Here is a 25,500-nt window from a genome sequence, read left to right as displayed (position 1 = left end):
TCTTCCATCGTTCTCTATAAATTACTCATTCTGCTCATTCCTTCTGGGAGCCAGAAGAACTTCGACAGATGACAGTATAACACACTGACTCTTCATTCACACACACAGGACACAAAACAGAAGACCTACTGTGTATGCGGCATGTGTAAATTACACTCGTACTGTATGTATGCCATTTAAGAATGACTCAAAAATACCAAAGGTTCATTTAGTTCCTGAATAAATGACAAATTCAGTATTGTAAGATTCTGTCTGACAACTTTCCATGCAACATCTGTCTCCTTGTCTCTGCCTACCTCTTAAACAGATATCTATCTACATTCACAAAGCACACATGTAAGGGGGTGGGGAGAAGGCTAATAAGTTGTTATCATGTGGGACCTTTTTTCGTCCCTGCCTCATTTCTTGAATATCCCACATTCTGTTGGAGCACTGAACTGCAACTTCTAGAAGATCTTGCACCATTGCTGGACTTGCATGTGCAAAATTTACCATGGGGGTGTCAGGAATTTCAATCTTTGCTTCCAAAACAGACTGGCAGCCCAGGGGCCCAAAGTAGGGACTGAGCAGGATCCAAACATTTTTTTTCCTGGGTTCAACACTGCACTGACAGCATTACCCCCTTATTCTCTATCTCAGTAGGGTTTTGCATTCCCTTTAGTGTGACATCCACGGGTATGTAAAGCTCCACTCTCTTACTAGGTTTAAAGCATTAGACAAAGGATGCCAAGAGCCCACAAACCTACAGTACGTAAACCTGGAGAATTCTTGTGGGCCAGTGCTGATAGTGGGAATGCTTGAGAAAGAGTGAAGAAGACCAGCAGGGACAAAGTGCAGGATTATGCCCGAGGCAATGATAACAGTAATATTGATCTATTTTATGATGCAAACCGCTGGAGCCTTGCTGCTCGGTACGACATGTTGGGATGAGCACCTCTTGCAAGCAGGGAGCAACAGCAGCTGTACGGGTGAGTATGAAACCTCTCCTAACCAACAGTCCCAACTGACCGTACTGGAAGAAGTAATGTTGAAGTGTACTGCTGTCTGTGTGGTCTTTTCACTTCAAAACAAAGATTTCTAAAATACATATCATGATAGAAAATGAACTAGCTTAGATTTAAAGACAGATATTACAAATATATATTATTTAATATTAAAAAGTGTGATTGTTCACTGTATAACACTTTATGTCCTAAAAATTAGTGAAATTATTGTCTTGGGTTGTAATTTCAGTTACATAAGTTCTTCTGTACTCCACATGGATATAAAGCATTCATGCAACAGCTGCTATTCAGGACTGGAATGACGCTTAGTTTAAAAAAAATGTAATCAAGTAGAACCAAACATGTTGCTTGCATTAAACACGCTACAGTAGGCGGTACAGCAAAGTGAACTTGGCAGACAACACAATGCACTGTACTAAGCCAGACTGTGTTTGTGTGGGTGTATCTCGGGTTGAGTTTTTGTGGAGTACCACAGAGACGTTACTTCAAAAATACAAATGGTGATGACCAAACAACCACATCTCAGCAGGACATAAAATATTAAGTGCAGTAGTGTGATTTTCACTCTCACTATCCTGTCTACCAAACAGAGGTCAGCTACAGAACATCATGCGCTGATCCGGCAGCACAGATTTTTAGGAATACAGGTGCAAAGCAGAGTCATAACAGGACCTTTTCACCCGAGCTACATAAATCTGCTGCCCAAACACTGTGCATGAAACTAGAAACTATGTTCTACTACACTACATATTCCTTAAATATCATCACTGTTTTCAGCGTGTATTTGGGGATGCTAATAGAGGTTTGTGATATGGCTGCAACCGTTTAAATGGTAACTTTAATTTATTTTGTGTGGTGAAACAAAATGTATGGCATGACCTTCAAGCAATAATATAATAGTATTATTATTATAGCAGGTTTTTTTAATATAATTAATCAATTAATAATTAAATAACTAGTCATTATTGATTCAAAAGGACTGCAAATCCAGTGCTACCATATAATACTAGCACCTCAGCTAAAATCAAATATGTGACAAGATCTTTCAACAATTTCATGTTATAGTGTATATTGTTATTTTGCCCAATCATTTTAGTTACTGTATAGTGCTGTTTACTGCAGAGTTAACAATTCTTTTTTTCATATTCTTGCATTTCTTTGTTTTTACAGGTAACTAGTCTGTAACTACGTGAATTGGATTATCATCTGAAATGCCATTAAATACATATTACATCAATGCAAAATAGTAAATCAATGAATTGTAGTATATTTTGTGTTAGAGTTCACAAATAAGTCCAAGTGACAAAGCTGAGTCAAGAATCACACTGACCTTCCAGTGAACTTGTCAATCAGTGATTCAGCAGGATGCATCCTAGCAACTCAGCAGCAATGGCAGACATTTCATTATGTTGTTTGTCTGGTTTTGCTCATTGTTTTCTTCATTCCACAGAGTTAAGAGCGGCGTCTATGGTTGCATATGACAGTGTCATTACCTCGCCAATGTCATTGTTCACTCCAAGAGTAAAAAAAAGAAAGCTTAGTTCTAGAACAACTACATTTATCTGACAACAAATGCACAGCAATCATCCAATATACAAAATCAGAATATGTAGAAATATCATTGTTGATCATAACTTCCCAGCAGAATCCCAGAGTGATGTTGTGACCTGAATCAAAAACCTTTTAGAGGACACTAACTGCCTTCCCCTTCATTCATTGCAGAGTTTTGTCAGAGTCAAACGAAAAAGCAAAAGCTATTTGTTGCTAAGGGATGAGGTTTTACACAGAGGCAGCTGTGGTTGCCTTGAACTTCCCATTACAGGGATGAATAGGTTTCTTTAAATCAAATAATGTGCCAAATTGAACGACAACAGAAGCGACACAAAGAGGGGGGCAGGAGCTATTGAAATGTCAAATGCTGCCATAGTTACCTATATATACTGTGGATTTATATGGTTACGATAAGAAAGTAAAAATGCTCATTCACTGTGAAAATTATAAAAATTGTTAAAATGTGGCATGATTTGTGACTTTTTTGTGAATTTCCTATTAATTAAAAATGCTAAATGTTTGCAATTATAGAATTTTTATATTTTATATAATTTTAGTCTGTTATTGTAAACCTCACAGAATCATTAGTCACTAAATCTAAATATTGTTGAGTCATTATACAACTGTGTTTCCTTAAGATATTATTTTTACAGACATAAGGCGTTCGAATGATCTTCACTGTAAGTTTAATAACGTGTGTAATGATTTGCTAAGCTTCACAGCCTTTCCTGATATTTGGCCATGGTAAAGCTATTCATCGGATGGGCCTTAATGGCAAGAATCACAGAAGGCTTGTGCCTGGCGTCGGAAGCTCTATCCTGCTTGACTTTCATTTCAAAGAACAGAGAGTTTACTGGGTTGACAGGCACACTGGGGTCATCTACAAAGCATCTGTGAAAGGAGCACACAAACAGGTGATTATGTAACTGCGCCCAAGTGTAAGTGGACCTTTTTATTTCCATGCTCGACTAAAAGGGTGTGCACCATTTTATTACAAATTGCTGAATTATAAAATTACAGGTTATTTTGCAAGTGTTAAAACATTTTACGTGCTACTACTTAGTATATCCTTTGGATCACAACACAAGAAAATTTTATATTTAAATTATTTTTGTGTTTTGTCTTAATTTACAAGTAGATTCCATAACAATGTTAAGATACATTTGCATATATTTGCATAAAACTACTTATAATGTGCTCACAGTCTGACCAACGTTTCACACACTTTAGAAAAGTCACTCTAAAAATCCCAACAAACACATTCTTGAAACCAGTAGAATAAACAACAGCAGACCTATTTTCCTTATTTTTTTTGTAAGCATAATGGAAGTAACTTGGGCTACGTCCACACGTACCCGGGTGTTTTTGAAAACGCAGATTTTTCTATGCGTTTGCACCTTTCGTCCACACGTAAACGCCGTTTTCGGTCACTGAAAACTGAGATTTTTAAAAACTCCGGCCAGGGTGGATATTTTTGAAAACTCAGTTTTTGCATTTACGTGTGGACGAGAAAAACGGAGAAAACGGAGAAAACGCAGCGTCAAAAGTGTGCGCATTTTTTTGACGTCACAGTGTGCGCCACGTTATTGTTTCGGTGAAATGAATTTCTACAATACTGTTACTGTTAATTGTACTCTCTGCAGTGTTTTTAAATGCTTACATATACACACACAGTTACTGTCCCTCCACACATACGACTCGGTTCTGCTTCTATGCCCCATCTTTGTTTACTTTTTCCCACTGAGGCTTCTAGACTTCTGATTGGCCAACATTTCTACATGGTTAGGAATATATCGCCACCTGTTGCTTTGGCATGTTCCTAGCAGCGTTTTCCTTCATTTCTGCTTTTACGTGTGGACGGGTTATTTTTTAAAACGAAAATGGAAAATCTCCGTTTTCAAAAACACCCGTGTACGTGTGGATGTAGCCTTGATCTGCTTTATATGTGCTTTTCTGAATCCTTTTTGATCTCCTAACAAGGAAACTTCCAAGGTCCCCAATAGTGTGAAATTTCAAAGTATGGCATACAGCGCTAATAAGACTTAATACCCCCAAAGCTAACCAGCAGCTTAGGATCACTTTTAATGATTTAGGAATTTTTAATAACCTAATTAGTACAGCAGTTAATTTGGATGCTTTTAAAAGATCTTTCAGAAAGTGCAATTACCATAATTAAATTGTGTAATGTTAATGTTATCGCGCATTGTTCTGGAAACTTTCAGAGCCGCAGATTTAAAATGATTAATTACGAATGCTTCTTTTGCAGAAACTGTATTCATATGACAAACACATCTCTGGCCTCGCAGTGGACTGGATTTGGAACAGCGTATACTGGACAAGTGGAGAAAAGGGGGAAGTAAAGAGAATCGATATAAATGGGAAGAAACAGAGGACTCTTTTAAGACACTTGACCCAGCCCAATTCTATAACCGTTGACCCCTCTAATAGGTAATCTATGTCATAATGACAGCAGTTTTTTGTTTTGTTTCCTGCTTTTCATTTGATCCTTCCCATACTATATGGAAGGATCAAATGATCTAAAAATTGACTGACTGACTCTCATATACCTCTGATCAAAGACAGCAGTAGGAATTTACTTCCCTTCAGTTTGGCCTGATGGATAAGCAACACTGAATAATTTCATTTAAAAATATTTTTCATGATTAAAAAGTGCCAAGAGCATTTTTAAATTGCTTTTTACATAACTTATTATCGTACACTTCTCTCAGGCTTTAATTCAATTGGGCTACAGTTTATTAAGCATTACCAAAAATGAGTTTGAGGCAAAAGAATTATGAGTCTCCTGATTTGGCAGGCTTAACATATGAGGAAATGTCTAAGCAGTGCCCTTACTGGAAGCAACTAAGTTTCCATATTTCATAACAGATGCAAAGCTAACTTCAGAAAAAAAATATTTTGGAAAGGCTCATTACAAAACCTTTTTTTTCCCCCCAAAACATGCATATTGCAGGTTTCTGTTTTGGTTATCTGGGGGGATGTCTCCAAGTATCCAAAGGTCTGATGTAACAGGACAGATGAAAATGACACTAATTAATATAACTGAACAACTGAGAGCACTGTCGATTGACCGAGTAGACAAAAGACTGTTCTGGGTTCAGTTTGGGCCACAAGGAGAAAGTGCCATTGCCTCTTGTGATTACAATGGGAACGCCCTACACACCATGAATCTTCCACTTCAGTGAGTATTTAGTAAAAATACAATTTGTTACTCATCCTTTAACTTTGTTAATAAAGAAAATGTTGATGTAAATGATCAAATAAGCCAATCGAAACCCACTCATTATGTCTTCTTTTTTATCAGGTCTCATTCAGTTGGATTATCTGTTTTTCTGGAGCACATATACTACACCGATTCTGAGTCTCGGGTAATAAAACAAGTAAACAAGTACACTGGTGGAGAGCCACGTGTTGTTAACATAAAACAAATGAGTAAACCTCCAGTTGATATCAAGATCGTGCATCCACTTAATCAGCCAACAGCAGACCCGCTATCACCATTTCCAGGTTACAGCTCAACATTATCATACATTTAAAGTTCTTCTTAGTTAAATTAATTGTGTTTATATTCTAGATAATGTATCAAGCAATCACTTCCAACAGGTTGTGATGACCAAGGTGGCAACTGTGTTAACGTCTGTTCCAGTTTGGCAGACCAAGGCGTTTGTCAGTGCAGTGAAGGTTTTGTTCTCAGTATGGAAGGCACTTACTGTAAAGGTTGGTATTAAAATAAGAAGGCAGTTACAAATACACATTTTTACTTCAGTCAGAATAACACTGGAAGCTACTTTAATCAGCTGAGAATAGGAAAAGAAGGATACTAGACACTGAACAGTAGAAGACTGCTCCTGATCTAATGACATTAGTAGGGTCAGAATTTGGGGTAAATAACATGAAAGCCAACATAGAGTCATCCTGTCTTCTATCAGTGTTCAAGGCTGTGGATGGTGTAACAGCATAGGGGATGTTTTCTTGGTGTTCTTTGGTCCTTAGTACCAACTTCATTGTTCAAACACCATTGACCATCTCTATTCCTGCATGGCCACCAGAGATGGGCAGATTACTTTTTTAAAGTAACGAGTAAAGTAAGGGAGTACTATCGCGGTAATTAGATTACCATTACTTTCCTGTAGGAACGCTGCGTTACTGCGTTACTAAAACCGTGATTTTTTTGCGAGAATGTCTCATGACAGTGACGTAAGCAAGTGCGACGTTCGTGACAACAGCTGTGTGCAGATCAACAATGGATCATATATCGAGTGCGGGAGAGAGTATGAGCCTGCAGCGTTTAAAGCGTGGAAGTACTGACCTTACTTTGAGTTTGAGTCCATAAAAAGTGACAAAAACATTAGTGTCCGTTGTGCGTGGGAAGAAAACTTATTTTTACAGCGAAAAAACCCCCTAAACTTCCGAGCAAGCTCCGAGTAGCTACGACGTAATGGGAAAGTCACAGAGAAACTCGCGGATTCTTCCACTGACCACTGCGGCACACCTGCACCAGGGTAAACCTCCGCCTGCTCTACTCCTGCTTTACAGGTGAAAATAGAGCAACAGGACCGCTAGTCTTTGACTTTATTTATTTTCTGCTGTGTTTTACTTGCATCGATTTGAAAGAGTGAGTGTAAACACAAAAAATATTTTATTTTATGTGCTGGAATGTGCAGAAAATAGGTTTAAATGTTAAACTAATTTCTTCAAGTCAGAGAATGGTGCATATAATTACATTTTTATTGATGCATAAAGTTAAAAGATTAAAACTGATAAAACAAGTTTTAAATTTGATTACATTTTGTATGATGGATTATGCAGAAAAAGTAGAATTGGGCTGACAGATGTATCGCTTTATCACCTATTCAGGTTGTAAATCATGTTTTTAAAAAGTAACTAAGTAATTAATTACTTTTGAAAATAAGTAATCAGTAAAGTAACGGAATTACTTTTTTGGGGAAGTAATCAGTAATTAGTTACTGATTACTTTTTTCAAGTAACTTGACCAACACTGATGGCCACAATGTACCCAACTTCTGATGGCTGCTTCTAGCAAGATAATGTAACATGTCACAAAGCTCAAATCATGTCAAACTAGTTTCATAAACATCACCATTCAGTTCAGCTGAAAGCCCACTACAGTCACCAGTCTCAATTTAGAAGAGCACCTTTAGGATGTGGTGGATTGGGAGACTGGCATCGTGGATGTGCAGCCAACAGATCTGCAACAACTGAATGATGGTATCATGATAGCATGGCCCAAATTCTCTGAGAAATGTTTTAAGCATGTTGTTGAATCTGTGCCACGAATACTTAAGGCACTTCTGAAGCCCAAAGGGGTCAAACCTAGTACTAGCAGGGATCACTGTTACAGGGGACAGCCACAATTAAAAGGACTTATACATAAAGCACAGAAAACATAAATATTAGCATCTACTTGCAAAAAATTTTACCATCTTTGTCTGTGTGTACCATAGATGTAAATGAATGTGCCCACTGGAACCATGGCTGCTCGCTTGGTTGTGAGAACATTCCTGGATCTTATTTCTGTACCTGTCCTAAAGGATATGCCCTCTTACCAGACAGGAAAACATGCCAAGGTAAAGTATAACCATGTTTATAATATCAATATAGCTTTGTCATGTGTTTTACAGTGAAAATAGAAAATAACAAGTAAAATGTATATTCAAGATCTGAACATGACTAAAGCTTGGGTTGCAGATCTTCTTTGTGCTGCTGTCAAAGGTGGCATTTATCTACCAGATACCACTTTGACCCTAGAAGGCTTGAGGGTCACAGGCCTCAAGACAGACTAGATATATGTGAGCTGACAATTGTGTGTTAGGTCACTTGGGTCAAAACAAAACACTGACACTTTGTCCAACTTCTAAACATTTAAGAGTACTGAGACGATCAGGTAGAACAAAGGATATCACGATAACGCAAGTTATTTTTGGCTTTCAGCTAAAAGTTCATTTGTCAAGGTTATTATTTAGTTAAATAAACTTGGATTTTATTTTATTACATTTTATTTTTACTTGTATGTAATTTTGACTTAAATTTGATGATTTTTGACATTTTTTCAAACATTTATAGTTTTTGTTTTTTTAATTTCAAGATATAGTAAAACTTAAAAAAAAGTATATTTTTATAGTCAGATCACAAACTCTTTTCTACTCTCACAGCAATATGCTCAAGACAACAGGAAAAGTTCACAGACAATGAGATTAGATGATGAGGTGACATTTGCAGTAGGGAACATATCTGGTCAGCAGTTTTGTCTTTCTAAGCTGCTTAGCTGACAACCTTTGCGAAGGTCCAGTATGAAACAAACATAGAGCCAAGCAGCAGGTTAGACAATGGAGATTACAACAGAGTTTACTTGGTTGCAAAGACGACAGAAGAACTGTAGTTATTTACCTACTTGAAGTGCCATTTTTAATTGTTTTATATAAAGACAAAAAAATGAAAAACCAGTAGTTTTACCACATGCACTGTTGACATGGAGCGTTTCTGGCCTAATTGAAAGGTTTAATGGAAGACTATAAAAAGATCTGAAATAAATTTAGCCATGATAAGAAGAATAAACGTTACTATTGTTTACTGTACAAAACCTATATATGAAATAAATGCAGAAAAAACAGCAATAAAATATCACATTATACAGTAAATGATGTTGACTGTTGACTTGTGTTATGATTCACTTATGATGAAGGCCACTTATGTCCTCTCATACATCTTTACACGATTCATACTTTATTCTTATAATTCTGCAGCATAAATAAAACGATAGAAACTTGAGTAAATGAGTAAATCATCAGTCTTATAATATAATACATAGAAAACTTAAACGTCACATTTATCTACGGCTTTTTAGTACTAGTACATACCCACCTCAGGATCTCTGGTACAGGAGACCCCATGTGCCTTTTAACTAGCATTACATCACCCTCAGTGTTTGGGTTTGACTTTCTTATCACACTTTCCACTATTTTGATAGGATTAGAGCTGACTTGATCAAAGGATTTTACCAGAACAGGGGCTAAGAAGCTTGCTGTCCATCCGCCTGATCCACAGTCTGCTGGCCCCAAAATAAACTCAAGTCTATTTTATTTACATGGAGCATCACGTTGCCTTTATTGGCACAATGAATGACTGTAAAAAATGTAATCAACTCACATCAGTTTGGGTTGAAGTTCATGTAATCTTTAATGCTTCCTAAATATGTTAATCTACATGAATCAAAGCCATATGATTTTTTTTCTTTTACTTTTTAATTGTTATTTTATTGTTAAAAATCAAAGATTTTTTGGTTTTATTTTTGATAGAACTGTCTTTTTTTCTATTACAGAAATCATACCATGTGAAAGGAATATGACAAAGTGTGGCAATGGGTGCCTGTCAACAGGAAATGGTGCTGTCTGTGTTTGCCCTGAGGGATCTATACTACAGGAGGATGGACAAACATGTACTGGTACGGCCAGTATTACACCACTTTGCCCCATGTTCCAATACTAAAATCTACCTTTTATTAAAAAATTATATAAATACACTTAGTAAAAAAAATGTAGCGTTCATATTATTCTCATTTACAACACTAACCTTTTAGTATATGGCTAACATATAGAGTATACACATACTGGATTCAGTTTCCCATTACGTTTACATTTTAACTATAGCATCATAGTAAAAGAAAAGGAACAATAGCATGAATCTATCAACTGACTGAATGACAGTTTAATGGAACATATTGGTTGCTCATTTCCAAAAAACTAAGCAGCAGTCCCTACTTTGTGATTTGGAGCCGAGGCTGTATAAATATTTCATGAATAAGAGTTGAGTTGATGTGGTCAAACTGAGGATAGATGGATCAAAGAGATGAATGTGCAACAGTGTAGCAACTGTTGTAATACTTTCAGTTTATTGTGGGCCAATATCTTGCATCAGTTTAGAATATAATAATTAAAATGATTAACTTTTTTATGCATACGATTTATTTTGCAATGGATAAACTGGATTACAGTGAAATCTGACGCCAGAACCAGTGTTGACACGACATAATTTTGTGCTAAGAGTAAATACTGCAACTAAGCAAAGGTCCGTTGAATTTTAACAAATTCATAAGCTTAGCTGTGCCCACATTGTTTTTCATGGTTGCAGGCTGTTCATCTGCAGATAGAGGAGGGTGCAGTCAGCTCTGCAACCCTGTCACCCCTGTAAGCTGGGAGTGTGGCTGTCTGCCTGGCTACCAGCTCCACCAAGATGGCAAGCACTGCATTGCAACCGGTGAGTCAAACAATGGCATAGCAGATAGCTGAGCTACATGTGCCCACAAAGACACACACACCGTCTACCTTTTTGCAACTGTTTCCAATGCAAAAGTCAAAAAACACAAGGTGAAAGCTGCAGTGCATTTGACCATGAAACACTGTATTTTCTTATATTTTTCTTCAGGACCTCCATCCTATCTACTAGTTGCTAATCTAGTAGATGTCCGGAGAATTAACCTTGATGGCACTGTGGATCAAATCTTGGCAGAGGAGCCCAGAGGAATAATCATAGCTTTAGACTATGACCCTGTCCAGAACAATGTAAGATGGAAAGCGTTTCAAGAGTATGAGTATAAGGTCGAATGACTCATTGTAATAGAATTGAGTTAAATCAGGAAATGATTTTGCTGTGGATCTGCAGTGTCACCCAGTGGACAAACACTGTAATGCATGCCCCTTACTATTACCTCATTATGTTTATTTGGACAATGATCTGCATGTTTTCCTTCCAGTTTATATTATATAATTATTCATATTTATATTATAAATGCAAGTATTCATAAATAATATATTTTGCATTTAAAGGTGTACTTTGCAAGTACAAGCCAGAAAACAATTGAGCGAGTTGACATAAAAGGTGGCCCAAGAAACATTCTCATCTCTGATGGTTTGGATTCACCAGAGGGGCTCGCAGTTGACTGGGTTCATCGCAAGATGTACTGGACGGATAAAAGGTGTGCAGTGTGTGTAAGAATTACACAATGAAAACAGTTTCTTCATAAAGTGCTGGTCATTTGCTGTTAGTAGATGTTTGCTTTCTACTTCTATTCAATTGTCTATCTAAAGTTTATTGTTTAGGTCACACCCAGCTTTCTTAATCTCTTTTAATTTGAATGAACTTCATCAGGAAATAACTGACACTGGGGAAATTAAACTTCTACGTGCACATATTTTGCCCCTCAGTCAGTCAACTGTTGATTGCAGTACCTTGGATGGACTTCACAGGGAAACTACTGTGAGAAAAGGTCTGGAAAAGCCAAGAGGAATCGCAGTTCATCCTCTTGCAAAGTGAGTATAGCCATATGCATCACTCTTTCACCAATACAATTGACTAAAGACTAATCAATAAACAACAAATACCACATTAATAATTACCAAGCAGTTTGATTAACTTATGTCCACACGTACACGGGTATTTTTGAAAACGGAGATTTTCCGTTTTCGTTTTAAAAAATAATCCCGTCCACACGTAAAGGCAGAAATGAAGGAAAACGCTGCTAGGAACATGCCAAAGCAGCAGGTGGCGATATATTACTAACCATGTAGAAATGTTGGCCAATCAGAAGTCTAGAAGCCTCGGTGGGAAATAGTAAATAAAGCTGGGGCATAGAAGCAGAACCGAGTCGTATGTGTGGAGGGACAGTAACTGTGTGTGTATATGTAAGCATTTAAACACTGCAGAGAGTACAATTAACAGTAACAGTATTGTAGAAATTAATTTCACCGAAACAATAACTTGGCGCACACTTTGATGTCAAAAAAGGCGCACACCTTTGACGCTGCGTTTTCTCCGTTTTTCTAGTCCACACGTAAATGCAAAAACGGAGTTTTAGAAAATATCCACCCTGGCCGGAGTTTTTAAAAATCTCCGTTTTCAGTGACCGAAAACGCCGTTTACGTGTGGATGAAAGGTGCAAACACATAGAAAAATCTGCGTTTTCAAAAATACCCGGGTACGTGTGGACGTAGCCTAACACTCACCAGAGTCAGTTCATTAGGTACACCTTGCTATTGCCAGTTTGAACCCGATTTTTTTTACCCCCATTTGTCTTTAGAACTGGAAGCACTAACCACAGATTTTGGTTCATATTGTTATGTTAGCATCATACACTTGCTACAGATTTCAATCTCCAATCCCTAAGATGCTGTACTGGATGGACCATAGAAGTCACTGAGTACAATGTACTCATTGTGTCAGGGTTCCTGGGTCGTTGACCCAGTGTTTTCAGTTTAGTCATGTTCTCTGTTTAGTTTCCATATGTACACGTTTTATTATGTCAGCCCTTTATCAGTCTCTGTGCATTATGTTCTAGTTCCGCTTCCTGTGTCATTAGTCGGATTATGTTCAGCTGTGTACTCACCGGTCCCCAATCGTCATCATCATCAGTCAGGGTATTTAAGTCCTCAGTTTCCTTCTGTTCACCGTCTTGTCATTGATGTTGTCTACTTCGCACGTGTGTCCAGTCCAGCCGGCCAGTTCAGTCATTTCAGTCTGCCAGTCATCTTATGCTCTGCTCATCCGTTCGTTATAATAAACTCCATCAACCCTCACCGTGAGTCCTGCGTTTGGTTCCCTTCCTCTCTTCCTCCCATCCACACACGAAGCCCCTGACACATGAAAACTAGCATTAGAAGATGAGTATGCTGTGGTCATATAAGGAGCCACCTGGCTAACAGCAAAAGATGTTGAAAACAATGCTGAGTTGGTTCTAAGGGTCCCAAAGTGCACCAAGAAAATACTACTCCACACCATTACACAACAAGCAGCTTGAATTGTTGCTAGAAGGCAAGATGGATTCATGCTTTCATGCTGCTTACACTAAATTCTGACCATTCATCTGACTGTAGCTGCATAAATCAAGACACCAGGTAATGTTTTCCAGTCTTCAGTTGCCCATTTTGTGGAGTAAATTGCATCTTTAATTTCATGTTTCACCCCTAGAGATGGTTGTGTAGGGAAATCCCAGAAAATGAATAGTTTCTGAAACAATAAATATAAATATTTACATTAAAAATTGGTTAAATAAATATACCTAACAAATGGATAGTGAGTATATAATCTCACAGTGATCTGGCCAATAAAGGTCATGTTTTAATGAAATTTTAAACAAAATATTTTGTAACAATGAATATCACAAAAAAGATATAGATGATTTGTATATACAGTGCTTAACAAATTTATTAGACCACCACCAAACTAAAATTATTAAATTATATCTTCAAATTTACTGTTTTACAAAAAAAGCATACAATGCAGTAAAGCACATCATTATTTTTTGAATAAGATGCCAAATTACAGTTATTTATTTGCATGCCTGAAAATTTGTTTTAGAGGTTGACTTTTATGCTTGAACAACTGAAGACTTCTCAGAGTAGTCCAGTTTGGGTTTAAAGACATGAATTCGGTTCAGTTTTTTCAGATTTCTAAAATATTTGTATTTTTCTTTTCTTTTTATCACAGATGGTCTAATACAGTTTGTTAAACACTGTAAACAGGTGTTTTAATAACTTTGTGTACCACTCGCTCTCCATTTTTTTCTTTTAACTTTTTGAGGAAGTTATTCTGGACCGACATAGGGACCCATCCTGTGGTGGAATGTTCCTCCCTGGAAGGGAGAGACCGTGCCGTCATTGCTAGGACCAACCTTGTGTCGCCCACTGGCCTGACAATTGACTTCACAGAGGACCGAGTATTCTGGTGCGATCAGAGGAAAGGCACAATAGAGACTGCTGCCCTGGATGGTTCAGATCGACGAGTCCTGTCAAAGAACCAAGTAGGTGAGGTTTATGTGAAATGTATATATCTAAAAAAGCAGATATAAATGCATGGGGAATAAGAATTTCATTGTTGTAAAATGAATATGTAAGTTAATATATGATAAGTTACTCTAGGATATATGATAGATAATTAATACTAAGTATAACTGATATAGTACAGCTGTCCTACCTCTTCTTAAGTTAACTTTCTCATTCATAGCATCATCCACAATTCAAATGTGAGAAAATCCAGTTTAACCAGTATCACTGCATTCACAGCTGAACACAAGCGCCTCTCACCTGGAATCACTGAGTCAACTCAGATTTTCTTGCCATCTGCCCTAATTTGTTCCAGGCCAACCTTTTGATCTCGCACTATTTGAAGACAGGCTCTGGATCTCTGACCAGGAACACCACCAGCTGACCAGTGTGCATAAGCGGACTGGGAAAAAATTGCAATGGATCCGAGGGAGCATGGTGCAACCAGCATCTATTGTTGTAGTTCATCCCCTTGCTAAGCCAGGTACAGAGGAACAACCATGATTACAATGATCTAAAAAACAAGTGCCATGCATATTTAGATACATGCAGATTGGACACATGTGCCAATAACAAAAACAAGTGGCACACAGCATCCATCAGTTCTAAAGAATCCCTGGGCTTATACTTCTGTCTTGTTTTTTAGGGGCAGATATGTGCCTTCACCTGAATGGAGGTTGTTCCCAAGTGTGTGAAAGCAAGGTGGGTTTTGCCCACTGCTCTTGTTCCTCACACTATATCCTATCAGCTGATGGAAAAACTTGCTTGTCTGTTGACGCTTCAAATGGAACAGCAGGTGATGTATCCTGTGTTCTTTTCTACGCAGTGTAATGTGATGATAGATTTGAATGTTTTCTTTATGTATTAATTTTATAGAATATGGAAACAGTGGATCAGTTGATTTAACACCTCTGAAAAACAAAACATTTAATACTGCGAGCTTGCCACTGACAACTGATGAAGAGGAGACTGATTTTAAATCAGATGTAAGCAGCCAGCCGACTTTCTTCACCGACAAAATGATTTCAGGTAACAGTGCACCTTGAATGGCGTTCTATCCACTCAATCTCTTGCCCAGCCTAAATGTTACGTTTGCATATGCCCCCTCTCTGTCAGACCAGAATGAGTGCTACTCACTCCGCTGTGATGTGAATGCACAATGCCTGCTGAATTCTGGTCACCCGAACTGTTTATGTCAAGAAGGTTTCACAGGTGATGGACAGTTATGTGTGGGTGAGTATACCTTTAATTATACTGGGAATATGCATTAGAGAGATGAGGTAACAGACCCTGAAATAAGCTTACGGGATTACATTTGATACAAGTGAGCTTTTTTTAATCTAGCAGAACTGAGTTTTGGATTTTGAAATAAAATTCAGAGGTAGGGTTGCCCTGGAAGTAAAGGTAATGGTATTATTCAAGATAAGCATTAATGGAAAAAGTCAAAACGTTCAAAAAGTCCTAAAACCATCCAGTAATTCCTCCTATCGTTTCCTTGCAGACCAGTTGAAATGTTTTGAGATTATCAGCTGAGTTTGTTTGCAAAGTAGGAAGCATCGAAAAGACATAGTGTGGCAACTTTATTCAATTAATAAACACTTAACTTTTTTCACTGTACCAGGCCAGGTTATGGAGAATTAAAAAAACAAAAAAACAGTAATTACATTTTATTTAGCTAGTAAATAATGTCACAACATTTTTTCGAAACTTATGATTCTTCTTGTTTGGTAACATTTTAAGTTACAACTTTCAACCTGCTCCTATTTTTGTCCTAGATATTGATGAATGTAACCTGGGAATCCACAACTGTGACAAAAATGAAGAATGTCAAAACACTGCAGGGAAGTATTACTGCAAGTGCCTGGCTGGATACTACAGCGATGGGCAGACATGTCAAGGTGAACGTTTCCTTTTGTTAACATATCCTGGGCCGTATTGGCACATTCTCATCGTCTATCATTATCTTATCTGTGAAATCAGATAGTTAATTTAGATTGAATACAGTGTTTATATAAGTCATCTCTTTTAAGCAGTAGACAATGAATCTAATTTAATGAACTTATATCCTCAATTCTCTCTAGAGTTGGAGTCCACATCACCATGGGTGACACCTGGTACCTCTGCTGATGTTACCACCAAACGCCACAACGGAAATGCAGAGAGTTGTCCTGCAGCCTATGAGACCTACTGTCTGTACCATGGTGTTTGCTTCTACTTTCCTGAATTGGACTCTTATGCCTGCAAGTAAATAAACCCTCTTGTCCTTCTACTTGACCCATGACCCCATCCCACCCCTCATAACTGTTTGTTTTTCAAAGAAGGGCTCACGATATTCATATTAGGGCTGTGCGATACCACATCATGTACAATATTGCAATTATAAATTATTAAATGATATAAGTGTCAAATCATAACACCATTGTATTGTAGCAAAACACATTAAAATCCCCTAGTGTGCACAACAGGGAAACAAACCATGTCCTGTTTCCCACGGAGAGCAAGACTTAAAACAACATCCAACAATACAGAGCAATTTGAAAAATATGAAATAAAAGTATTACAGTTTAAGGTGAAAACCCAAAAAGGTATCTTAAAAGAGGCAAAAACATACCATCAAGTATAACCTTACTACAAAGGAGTTGATATTAGCAACCTAAATGTAAACAAATGACTCAACCAATCTTTGCTGGTGCACTAAGTGCACTCCATATAACAGGAAGAGCTGATGATGGATGGAAATAATGCAGTTACATGGTGGACATGCACGGCTTTAAGCAGCTGGTTAAAAAGATCGACCCAAGACACAAAATACAACAAATATTTTTTGGTTTTATGTGACATTGTGCAGGGTGCTGAATAGTTACAAGGTTAAATTACTTTAATTATTGTTAAACTAAAGTGTTAAGCAGTGATTTTAGAGTTTAACTTACAATTTCCAAGCATCTCCATACTTGGCTACTTCTGTACTGTCACTGCTATTTTACTGTTGGCACCTCGCTTCAATAGGGTCTCTCTTTTTTTAAACAGAAATATGATTATGGCAAATTTCCTTAAATATTGTAATATAATTATATAATCAAATATTTTCTCAAATATTCAGATATATTCATGCAGGCCCACTGTTAATTAAGACAAGAATGCTTAGGTGAAAAGTCTTTTATGACAGCTGACAAGCAGCAGGTGTCACTGTTGTTCCATGATTAAAGCCCACGCCTCACCAAAGTGTTTACAGCAGAGACAGTCTACTTCTGTCCATGAAATATGGACTTCAAATCAGATTAACAAAAATCTAAATTATGAGTTCTAATGCACAGACTTAAAAATAATTCATAATTTCAGGGGAAAGCTGCAGATAATGTATACACATTCACTTGCAGTGACAACATATTTACTTGATTTTTAATACAAATTATAATGAAAACGTATATTTAGCAACAAAAAAGAACTACTGGTTGAAGAGTTGAAGAACCCCCAAGTGGTATCTGGTAGAGGTCTCTGAGATAGTGGGCAGAAATGTTAACCTGGCACTAGGTATGGATACGATTGGCCCCGGGATGCTGACAGTTCTGCACATGTTTGGACCAGCTTGTCTGACCTTTTCAGTGATCTGTCGAGTTCTCGGGGGGTACCCTGAGGGGGTAGCTGTTTTTTTCCCCCTCCAGTGTTTTCCAATGATTCTCAGGATTATGAGGCTCATTTGAAAACCAAAATAACTGAATTATTACTGAAGCCAGTCAATTCCATTTTTTTCACTAACCTTATGTCATATAACTCCAAAACCTGTGACTGTAATCTTGCCTGTGTATCTGTTCTATGAAATCCAATCCAGTCTTTCAAAAACTACATTTAATTTGCCAAGGAAGCCCAAACATATAAACACAAAACTAAGCAGTTGCTTAAGCAGTAACAGTTTTTGAATTATAAAGTAACTGGATGTGTTTTAAACAAGTTTGTGTTAAAATATAAATTGTTTGCAGTTAACCAAAAATGATTCCTGGATATGATTTTTTGTCATGCAGTTGTGTATCAGGCTACATGGGGGAACGATGTCAGTTCAGTGACCTGGAATGGTTGGAGCTTCAGCGGGCAGAAAAGGAGAAGAAGAGGAACGTGGTCATTACAGCCTGCATGGTGGTCCTCGTTTCCTTGCTCTCTATCACAGCCTGTGTCACCTACTGCTATGGGTAAGAGAAAAAAGGGAAACGGGGGAAAAAGAAGCAGCAAAAAGTAAAAGGGGAGAAAAAGGAAGGAGGAAAAGAATAGACAATGGGTAAAAAAAATAATAAGGACAATGGAAAAAAATAAAAAAGGAAGAAAGTAGGGAAATCAAAATGATCAAGATATGCTATTCGCTGTGAAAGGATCAAAAGTGACTTCCTAAAAAGAAAACAAACAAACATCCATGAATATTTAACTATTTCCTCACTAAACATACTAAATATACTATTCAATTTGTATGGGTTTTATTAGGCGGGTAAAAATGAGAATCATGTCTTCATCTTGAGGGGCCATCATATGCTTTTCCTAACTGATGGTCAAAAAATAAACCAGGGAGGACCTGCTGCTGTAATGAATGAGCTGACAGCATTTAGAGATGTCTATCAAACCCAAGATGCATGAGGCGTGTAATGCCGGTTTCTCAGTACGACAGCAGGGGGTCAGGGAGCACATCACACGTGGAACAAATGACAGCATGCAACAGTGGTTAGCTGAGCGAAGAGCACACATAAACTACACACTGTGGCCCCTCCTCCTTTTTATTTCCACCTGAGATGTTTCTAAGTAGCTGATTTGTTTTATGGTTGTTTCGCTGGCTTATGGACAAGGCTGTTTGGCATTCTACACTCTTTTGACTTACAAAGCACACTACCTACTACAACCTAACGTTTACACTCTTGGTTCCCCTGTGGAAGTGGCACGCTTTCAATTACATGGTTCGTTTAGCTTGTTCTACAGCAATTACACATAAAAATAGGTCATTTCTCAGCTACAAAATGGAGCCGGTGAGGTATGACCCCAGAGGAAACGCTACATGGCCGCCAATAGCTCTGCCAGAAATTGCCTTCTGCACTTGACTGCAGGTGCACTTGTGCAGTTTTTGAGTTTGGTAGTTTGCTTTCCCCTGTAATAAACACACAGAGAGTACAGAATCACACTGTACACAAGATAGAGTCTAAAGAAACAACTGAAACTTATGAGCACGTAGAGTAAATGCACACACGGCCTCCGGCTTGCTCTATCACAACATTCAGATGTATTATCTTTGGTCAACATTCAGGGGGTCAGATATGCAGAAAGCTAAGAAACAAACATTAAATAAATCAAATGTGGTGAAATTATTATTTTATAATGCAGTGATAAATGATGCTGTGAAGGGCAGTACGCAGCACAGACACTCATTTCTCATCATGATGAATTTGAGTACACAACTTCTTTTATAACCTATATAAATCTTCTTTAGGTACCTGACCTTTTATATTTCTGTGAGATAAACTCTCCATGTGTATATTATTCTAAACATAACTTGTGCAGATTTTATATTTACTTTTCAGAACGAGAAAACGCTTCCACAAACAGCCATCAGTGGATAACGTGAGTGAGACCAGCATGACGGATGAGAGCATGTCAGAGACAACCACGACCACTGTTCCTCGGGTAAGGCCATTATTACAAAGCTCGCTCATTAATACATACAGTTTTTATGTCATGCAGTAATATAATACATCACTGTAACAAAAAGGACAGTTAAAATTATGTTGTTAATTTCATGATGTGGGCTTTTCGATTATTTGCCAGATGGGGAGAAAGAAAGAAAAAACAGTCAAACATGCCTTGCATTCTCCTTGATGTTGGACTGAAAAGAAGAGCTTGCGAGTGTGTCCTCATTAGGATACATACTAGGGCTGTGCGATATGATAAAATATAGCGGATGACAAAATTAAAACATCTATTGTTTCATATTATACGGACATATAACAGAAGGACCAGTCAAAACAAATCGAGGACCTTATTCCTAAACGAGGGGCTACCTCTGTAGCATGGACATGGTTTGATTATGAAAAGTCTGACACGTACCAGAAAACTGCACTCTGAAAATTATGCTGCAAACGGGTCCCCACCACAGACTCAAGCACGACAAACCTCTTCTACCACCTATGCAAGAATCACATGAAAGAGTATGGAGAGAGTTTACAGATCAGAAGCAAGCTTAGACTCAAACATTAGAACAGGCTTTTCCCAGCAGCACACACCGCAATAAATACTCACAAAGAAAATGCCGGCCGTTACAACTTATATCTCAAAATATACCGTTTCATGCATCGGTCAAAACACTTGACTCCAGGTACATGATGCCCAGCTTAAAACACTTAACACAAGTCGAGTTGCCCGAGATCACATAATTTACAGAAAATGCACTATTTTGTGATATATACTGTTATCGGGGTGAGAAATGTCCGATATCGGGATATGAGATTTTGGTCATATCACACGGCCCTAATACATACTTATGTCAGTGTATGGGACCGTAGCCTAGGGTTTAATTGTAATTATTTTACAAAGCATCTCAGATCAATGTAAAAATAATGGAATGAGTGGTGTAACAAATTACTTTTTACGCAGAATAAATATGTAATGGCAGTTCCCAGCAGTCATAACATTTTTGTTCGCTTTAAAAGTAACATTAAAGATTGCAGTTTAAATCCCAATGTCTTATCAGAATTATATGAAATGTGAATAAATAGATTTTCAATTACTGAAAGCGGAAACTATATACAGAATAAAACTGTCAAGTGACAAGAGTCTAATCTGGAAGATGAATAGCTACGAATCCCAAAGGAATCCCAAATCTGAATGTACAAGGAACACGATATACTACGTTTCTCTTTGCAAGAGCAATTCATGTCCATCACCCACTCTGGGAGTAGGTAGGCTGCCCCCCCCTCAAAAAAAATGCATAAAACTTTTAACGTTTATAAAAACTCAAACATCTTAATGTATAAATCTGCAGTTCTACATTGTGGCAGAAAATGGTGTTGAAGGGAAGGTAATTCCTGCCACGGGCTGTCCAAGGAGAGCTGTGTGTACATCCTGCTCTTCAGAAACAGGTACCTGAAACTTACATTATTCATATTATATGTAAACAACTCCAGTGATTTTTCTAACTATAGTCTAAATTCATTCTTGTACAAGTTTTTTACCAACTGCTTAATTCCACATTTTTTCCAGGTGCCAATTCTGAAAGTGATGAATCAGGAAAACTGTCCCAGCACAACAAAGGTTACGAGTGTTCCATGGTGTCTGCTGTTGCCACTGGAACAATGCAACCCACTGTGCACCTCTCAAGTCCATCACTGTCAAGCTGTACATCTTTTAAACCAACAACGTTACCCCAGACTTCAGGCCCAGAGTCATGGCTCAATGGAAACAGCGTACAATCAGCTGTTCAGCAATGAAACATTAAAAAAATAAAAGCTTTTAGAAATGTATACGTTTGTATACAAGCGCAAAGTTTAAAAACATAAAAATATCACCATTATAGTTTATGAGAAGAGTATGCCTCCTCAGATGAGTATGGCCGAGGCAGTTTAACAATAAAAAAATACTGACCATGTTTCTGAGTAAGGTGGTCCAGAACCAGCTTCAGTGTTTCGGCACTGAGTCTCTGAGACTCTGCTGGATGGATGGCATGTTGTTCCAACTGTAATATTGTTATCAGTGACATGTCGGTCTAAATCAGGGGTAGGCAACTCTAGGCCTCGAGTGCCGGTGTCCTGCAGGTTTTAGTTGTGTCCTTGATCCAACACAGCTGATTCAAATGCCTAAAGTGCCTCCCCAACATGTCTTGAAGTTCTCCAGAGTCCTGGGAGTGAACTTATCATTTGATTCAGGTGTGTTGACACAGGGAGATATCTAAAACCTGCAGGACACCGGCACTCGAGGCCTAGAGTTGCCTACCTCTGGTCTAAATAGTCCCCTTGGCATCAAATTAGGCTAAGACCTAGTGTCTATACAGGCTAAGGCATATAATTTTTACACTTGACTGATTCATCAAGCCATTCAGTGATCTGGGCATTATAATTCTGAAAAAAGAACAACCCCTACCGATCTGTGACACTTTCCTCTAAGGGGAAGCGTGGACCTAAACCATGCTATTAATTTTTTTCCACAACAAAACAAGAGCCACTGGATCCTCTCACTGCAAGTGTAAAGAGTTCAGGCACGTCATGCACTGACATAAATCTTAGATAAAGAGCTACTTTTTTGTTTTTCTTTAGATATTACACCAGTACACAAGCATAAAGGTCATCAAATCTGAACTGTGAGCCACACCCTATTTACAGATGGCTTTCCACTGATCTAAATGCAGTAATTACTTTGGTCGGTTCACACAGTAGTAAGTTTTGGAGTCTTTATGACCCTTTGCTGCAGATAGTATGATTACAGCATTTCTAAATTACCCCAAATATTGTTTGGTGCATTAAGTTAAATGTTGAAACTTCAAAAAATAAATACATCTAATTGTTGTTCATCACATAGTATACAGGCTATGTGATAGATCAGAATAAACTCATCAGTGTCAGCTAACCAAATGATCACTCATATTCTCCTTGCACTTGCAAAACTTTTGAGACTATTTCTATATTATCACGTTAATTTTAGTAAGTTCAGCGAGTTTTATATATTTTTAGCTCTTTACATATTTTTGTGTTTGAAATGTTTAAGTCACTATAATTTGCTTTGCTCAGGCTCGCTGCTATGTAGAAAAGTTGTTTTTTCTTTTGTTCCTCCCATGTATCAACTGGTGTTTTTGTAGCCTTTTCATCAAATTATTAAATGTTTCATATAGGAGAGGGTTAAGATTACTATTGCAGTTATATATGTTATATATGTGAACATTGTAAATTTCATTGACTTGAGGTAGTTATAGGAGAAATGAACAGTAACTGTTAGCTAGTTTTTACAGTAAAAGGACAGTGCTGTTTAAAAATCATCTTCCATTTTTTCTTATAGAGTATTAGAGTATTTGAGGTTTTCCCATCAGTGTGTTGTATTTTGACATCCAGCTGTCTCAGTTTCAGTGCAGCAGGCTTCATGATCACATCATTTCAAGATTTAAGCAAAAAAACGGACATTGAGCTCCTTTTGTTATAAATAACTAATGTGTCACAGTACAAAGAACTGCCATGTAACTGCCATGACACTGCACCACTAAACAACCCTTAATTGTGATCATTTTAAATATTTTATTTTGATTATTCTTACATTAAACTGTGGTTATTTTTGTCTAAAGTTTATGATTCCATGATTTATATTCTAAGAAATAAGAGGGCAATAAACTCAAATGGGCTGAATGGTCAATAAATTAAAGTGGAATGTGGTTTGGAAAGGGATGATATCTTATCTTCTTTACAGTTAGAGGCAACTCTCTTCTTTGCAGAGTTTATAATTAAAAACAGAGAAAAACACTGCTGAACGACTGACTGATATAGACTGTGGTTTGGAAAGGGAAGGTATTTTAGGATTTATGTTCATTTTTTTAGATTCTAATTAGTATAAAAAAATGCAATCATTACGTTAACAGACCAACATTCAACATTTTCATTAAAACTGTACCTAACTTGGATTACATATTATTTTCAGCAGCTATGGGCTATAACTGGAATTAGACATTTGCAAGATGAAACTTGCTTTTTTTTTTTTTTATCAATAAAGGCATATTTAAAAAAATATACACTGTGTCAATAACTTCCTTTAGCACTGACATTTATTTGTATTTGTTTTTATAGCAAAACACACATGACATAATTTCCTCTCCACTGAAAGACTATTTTGGCCATTCTGTCTTTCTGTTACAGCCCATCACTGTCATCATTCTTCTTTGAAGGCCTTCTGTGGTCCATTGATGGTGCTTTTCTATCCTCCACCAAATCTAATGCTCTAGTGATGTCGGCGCGAATGCCGCCGCCCTTCACCATCACTCCATCTGTCTATTTCTATTTCTACCTCTATCTCAGTCTGCAAGTCTGTCTCAAGGTTGACTGGGAATTGTTAATAGAAGGACCCACTGCCTCTTTGTTTCAAGGCAATGGCAGAAAACAAAGCACTTCAACTCAAAAACCATCAGGGGCCACATCGATATTGATTTTCGTGGCAAGACACACTTATCTATATATTGGGCTCCATTAGGGCTGACAGATAGGTTAGGCCACCACTCTAAACAGCAGCAGATCAGTGTTCAAGTAAAGATGAAATTGGGCCGAGTGTCAATTTATCTTGTATTACTTCTGAATTGGGGCAACAGGGGGCAATCGAGTCACTGACACTGTAAGTAACAGAAGATGCAAGGGACTCATTTTTGTATCGCTTTAGGAATAAACACTGCTTCAAAATACATATAAATACATTTGTAATGATATTTCTTCATAGATTTGTATTTTTTCCTATCCAAAATAAAATGATTGTGAATTAATTGGAGTATGTTTCACAGGTTTGTACATCAAGTTAATGCAGTGGTGTATAGCAAAGGCAACAGCAACACAGTTTAGCTTACTGTAACAGAGAAAAAGCAGGCACCAATGTGAGCATAATAAGGGAAATGCTATACCAATGCTAACTACTTGCATAGGCTCCAAGGTGTCAGGCTACACCAGTGCTGATTTACACCACCTTATAAATAAAATAGCATCTTGGGACTGTCATGTCATCAACAGGGATGTTGTAGTAATGGATAATTTATTAATTCTGTGGCAAATTTGTATTTCACCTACTACATTGCCTATGCAAGTGTCCAACACTGTTGCCAGCATTTATAATCAAGCTGGCTTTATTGACACCAAGTTGTAGTTACATTTCTAGGAAGGTCACTGCAGGTTAGAACATAAATACTGTTCACAGAGAGGTATCCACCACACAATAATAACCCTAAAAAGACAATGATGCTGGAGACACCTATGCAAAAATAGGTCCAAGACCCAAAAATGAGCAAACAGGTGAAACTCCCCAAATTTCAAAATCAATACCTGTTCCTCATGGAAGTAGGATTAACTCCTTAATTTAGATTGCTAAAAGTGACAAAGCCCACCAAGCTGATG

The 25,500-nt window shown here is 37.5% G+C and overlaps 1 protein-coding gene across 1 annotated transcript; it reads left to right on the top strand.

The window, feature by feature from the left end:
* The first annotated feature begins 585 nt into the window (after positions 1-585).
* egf (epidermal growth factor) lies at positions 586-22,136 on the top strand. Its single transcript, XM_087846272.1, has 23 exons — positions 586-968; positions 3,270-3,469; positions 4,822-5,003; positions 5,527-5,754; positions 5,878-6,080; positions 6,177-6,290; positions 8,039-8,161; positions 9,913-10,035; positions 10,722-10,847; positions 11,016-11,152; positions 11,417-11,565; positions 11,795-11,899; positions 14,166-14,389; positions 14,724-14,891; positions 15,054-15,203; positions 15,284-15,436; positions 15,524-15,640; positions 16,183-16,305; positions 16,489-16,651; positions 18,427-18,591; positions 19,960-20,062; positions 21,417-21,513; positions 21,635-22,136. The coding sequence occupies exons 1-23, from the start codon at positions 842-844 to the stop codon at positions 21,859-21,861; spliced, it is 3,507 nt and encodes a 1,168-aa protein (XP_087702398.1). The 5' UTR covers positions 586-841; the 3' UTR covers positions 21,862-22,136.
* Positions 22,137-25,500: the final 3,364 nt, after the last annotated feature.

The sequence above is a fragment of the Neolamprologus brichardi genome, chromosome 2, assembly GCF_056152115.1.
Source record: "Neolamprologus brichardi isolate AB-2024 chromosome 2, ASM5615211v1, whole genome shotgun sequence".
Lineage (NCBI taxonomy): Eukaryota > Metazoa > Chordata > Actinopteri > Cichliformes > Cichlidae > Neolamprologus > Neolamprologus brichardi.
This window is presented reverse-complemented; position numbering and strand designations above follow the sequence as displayed.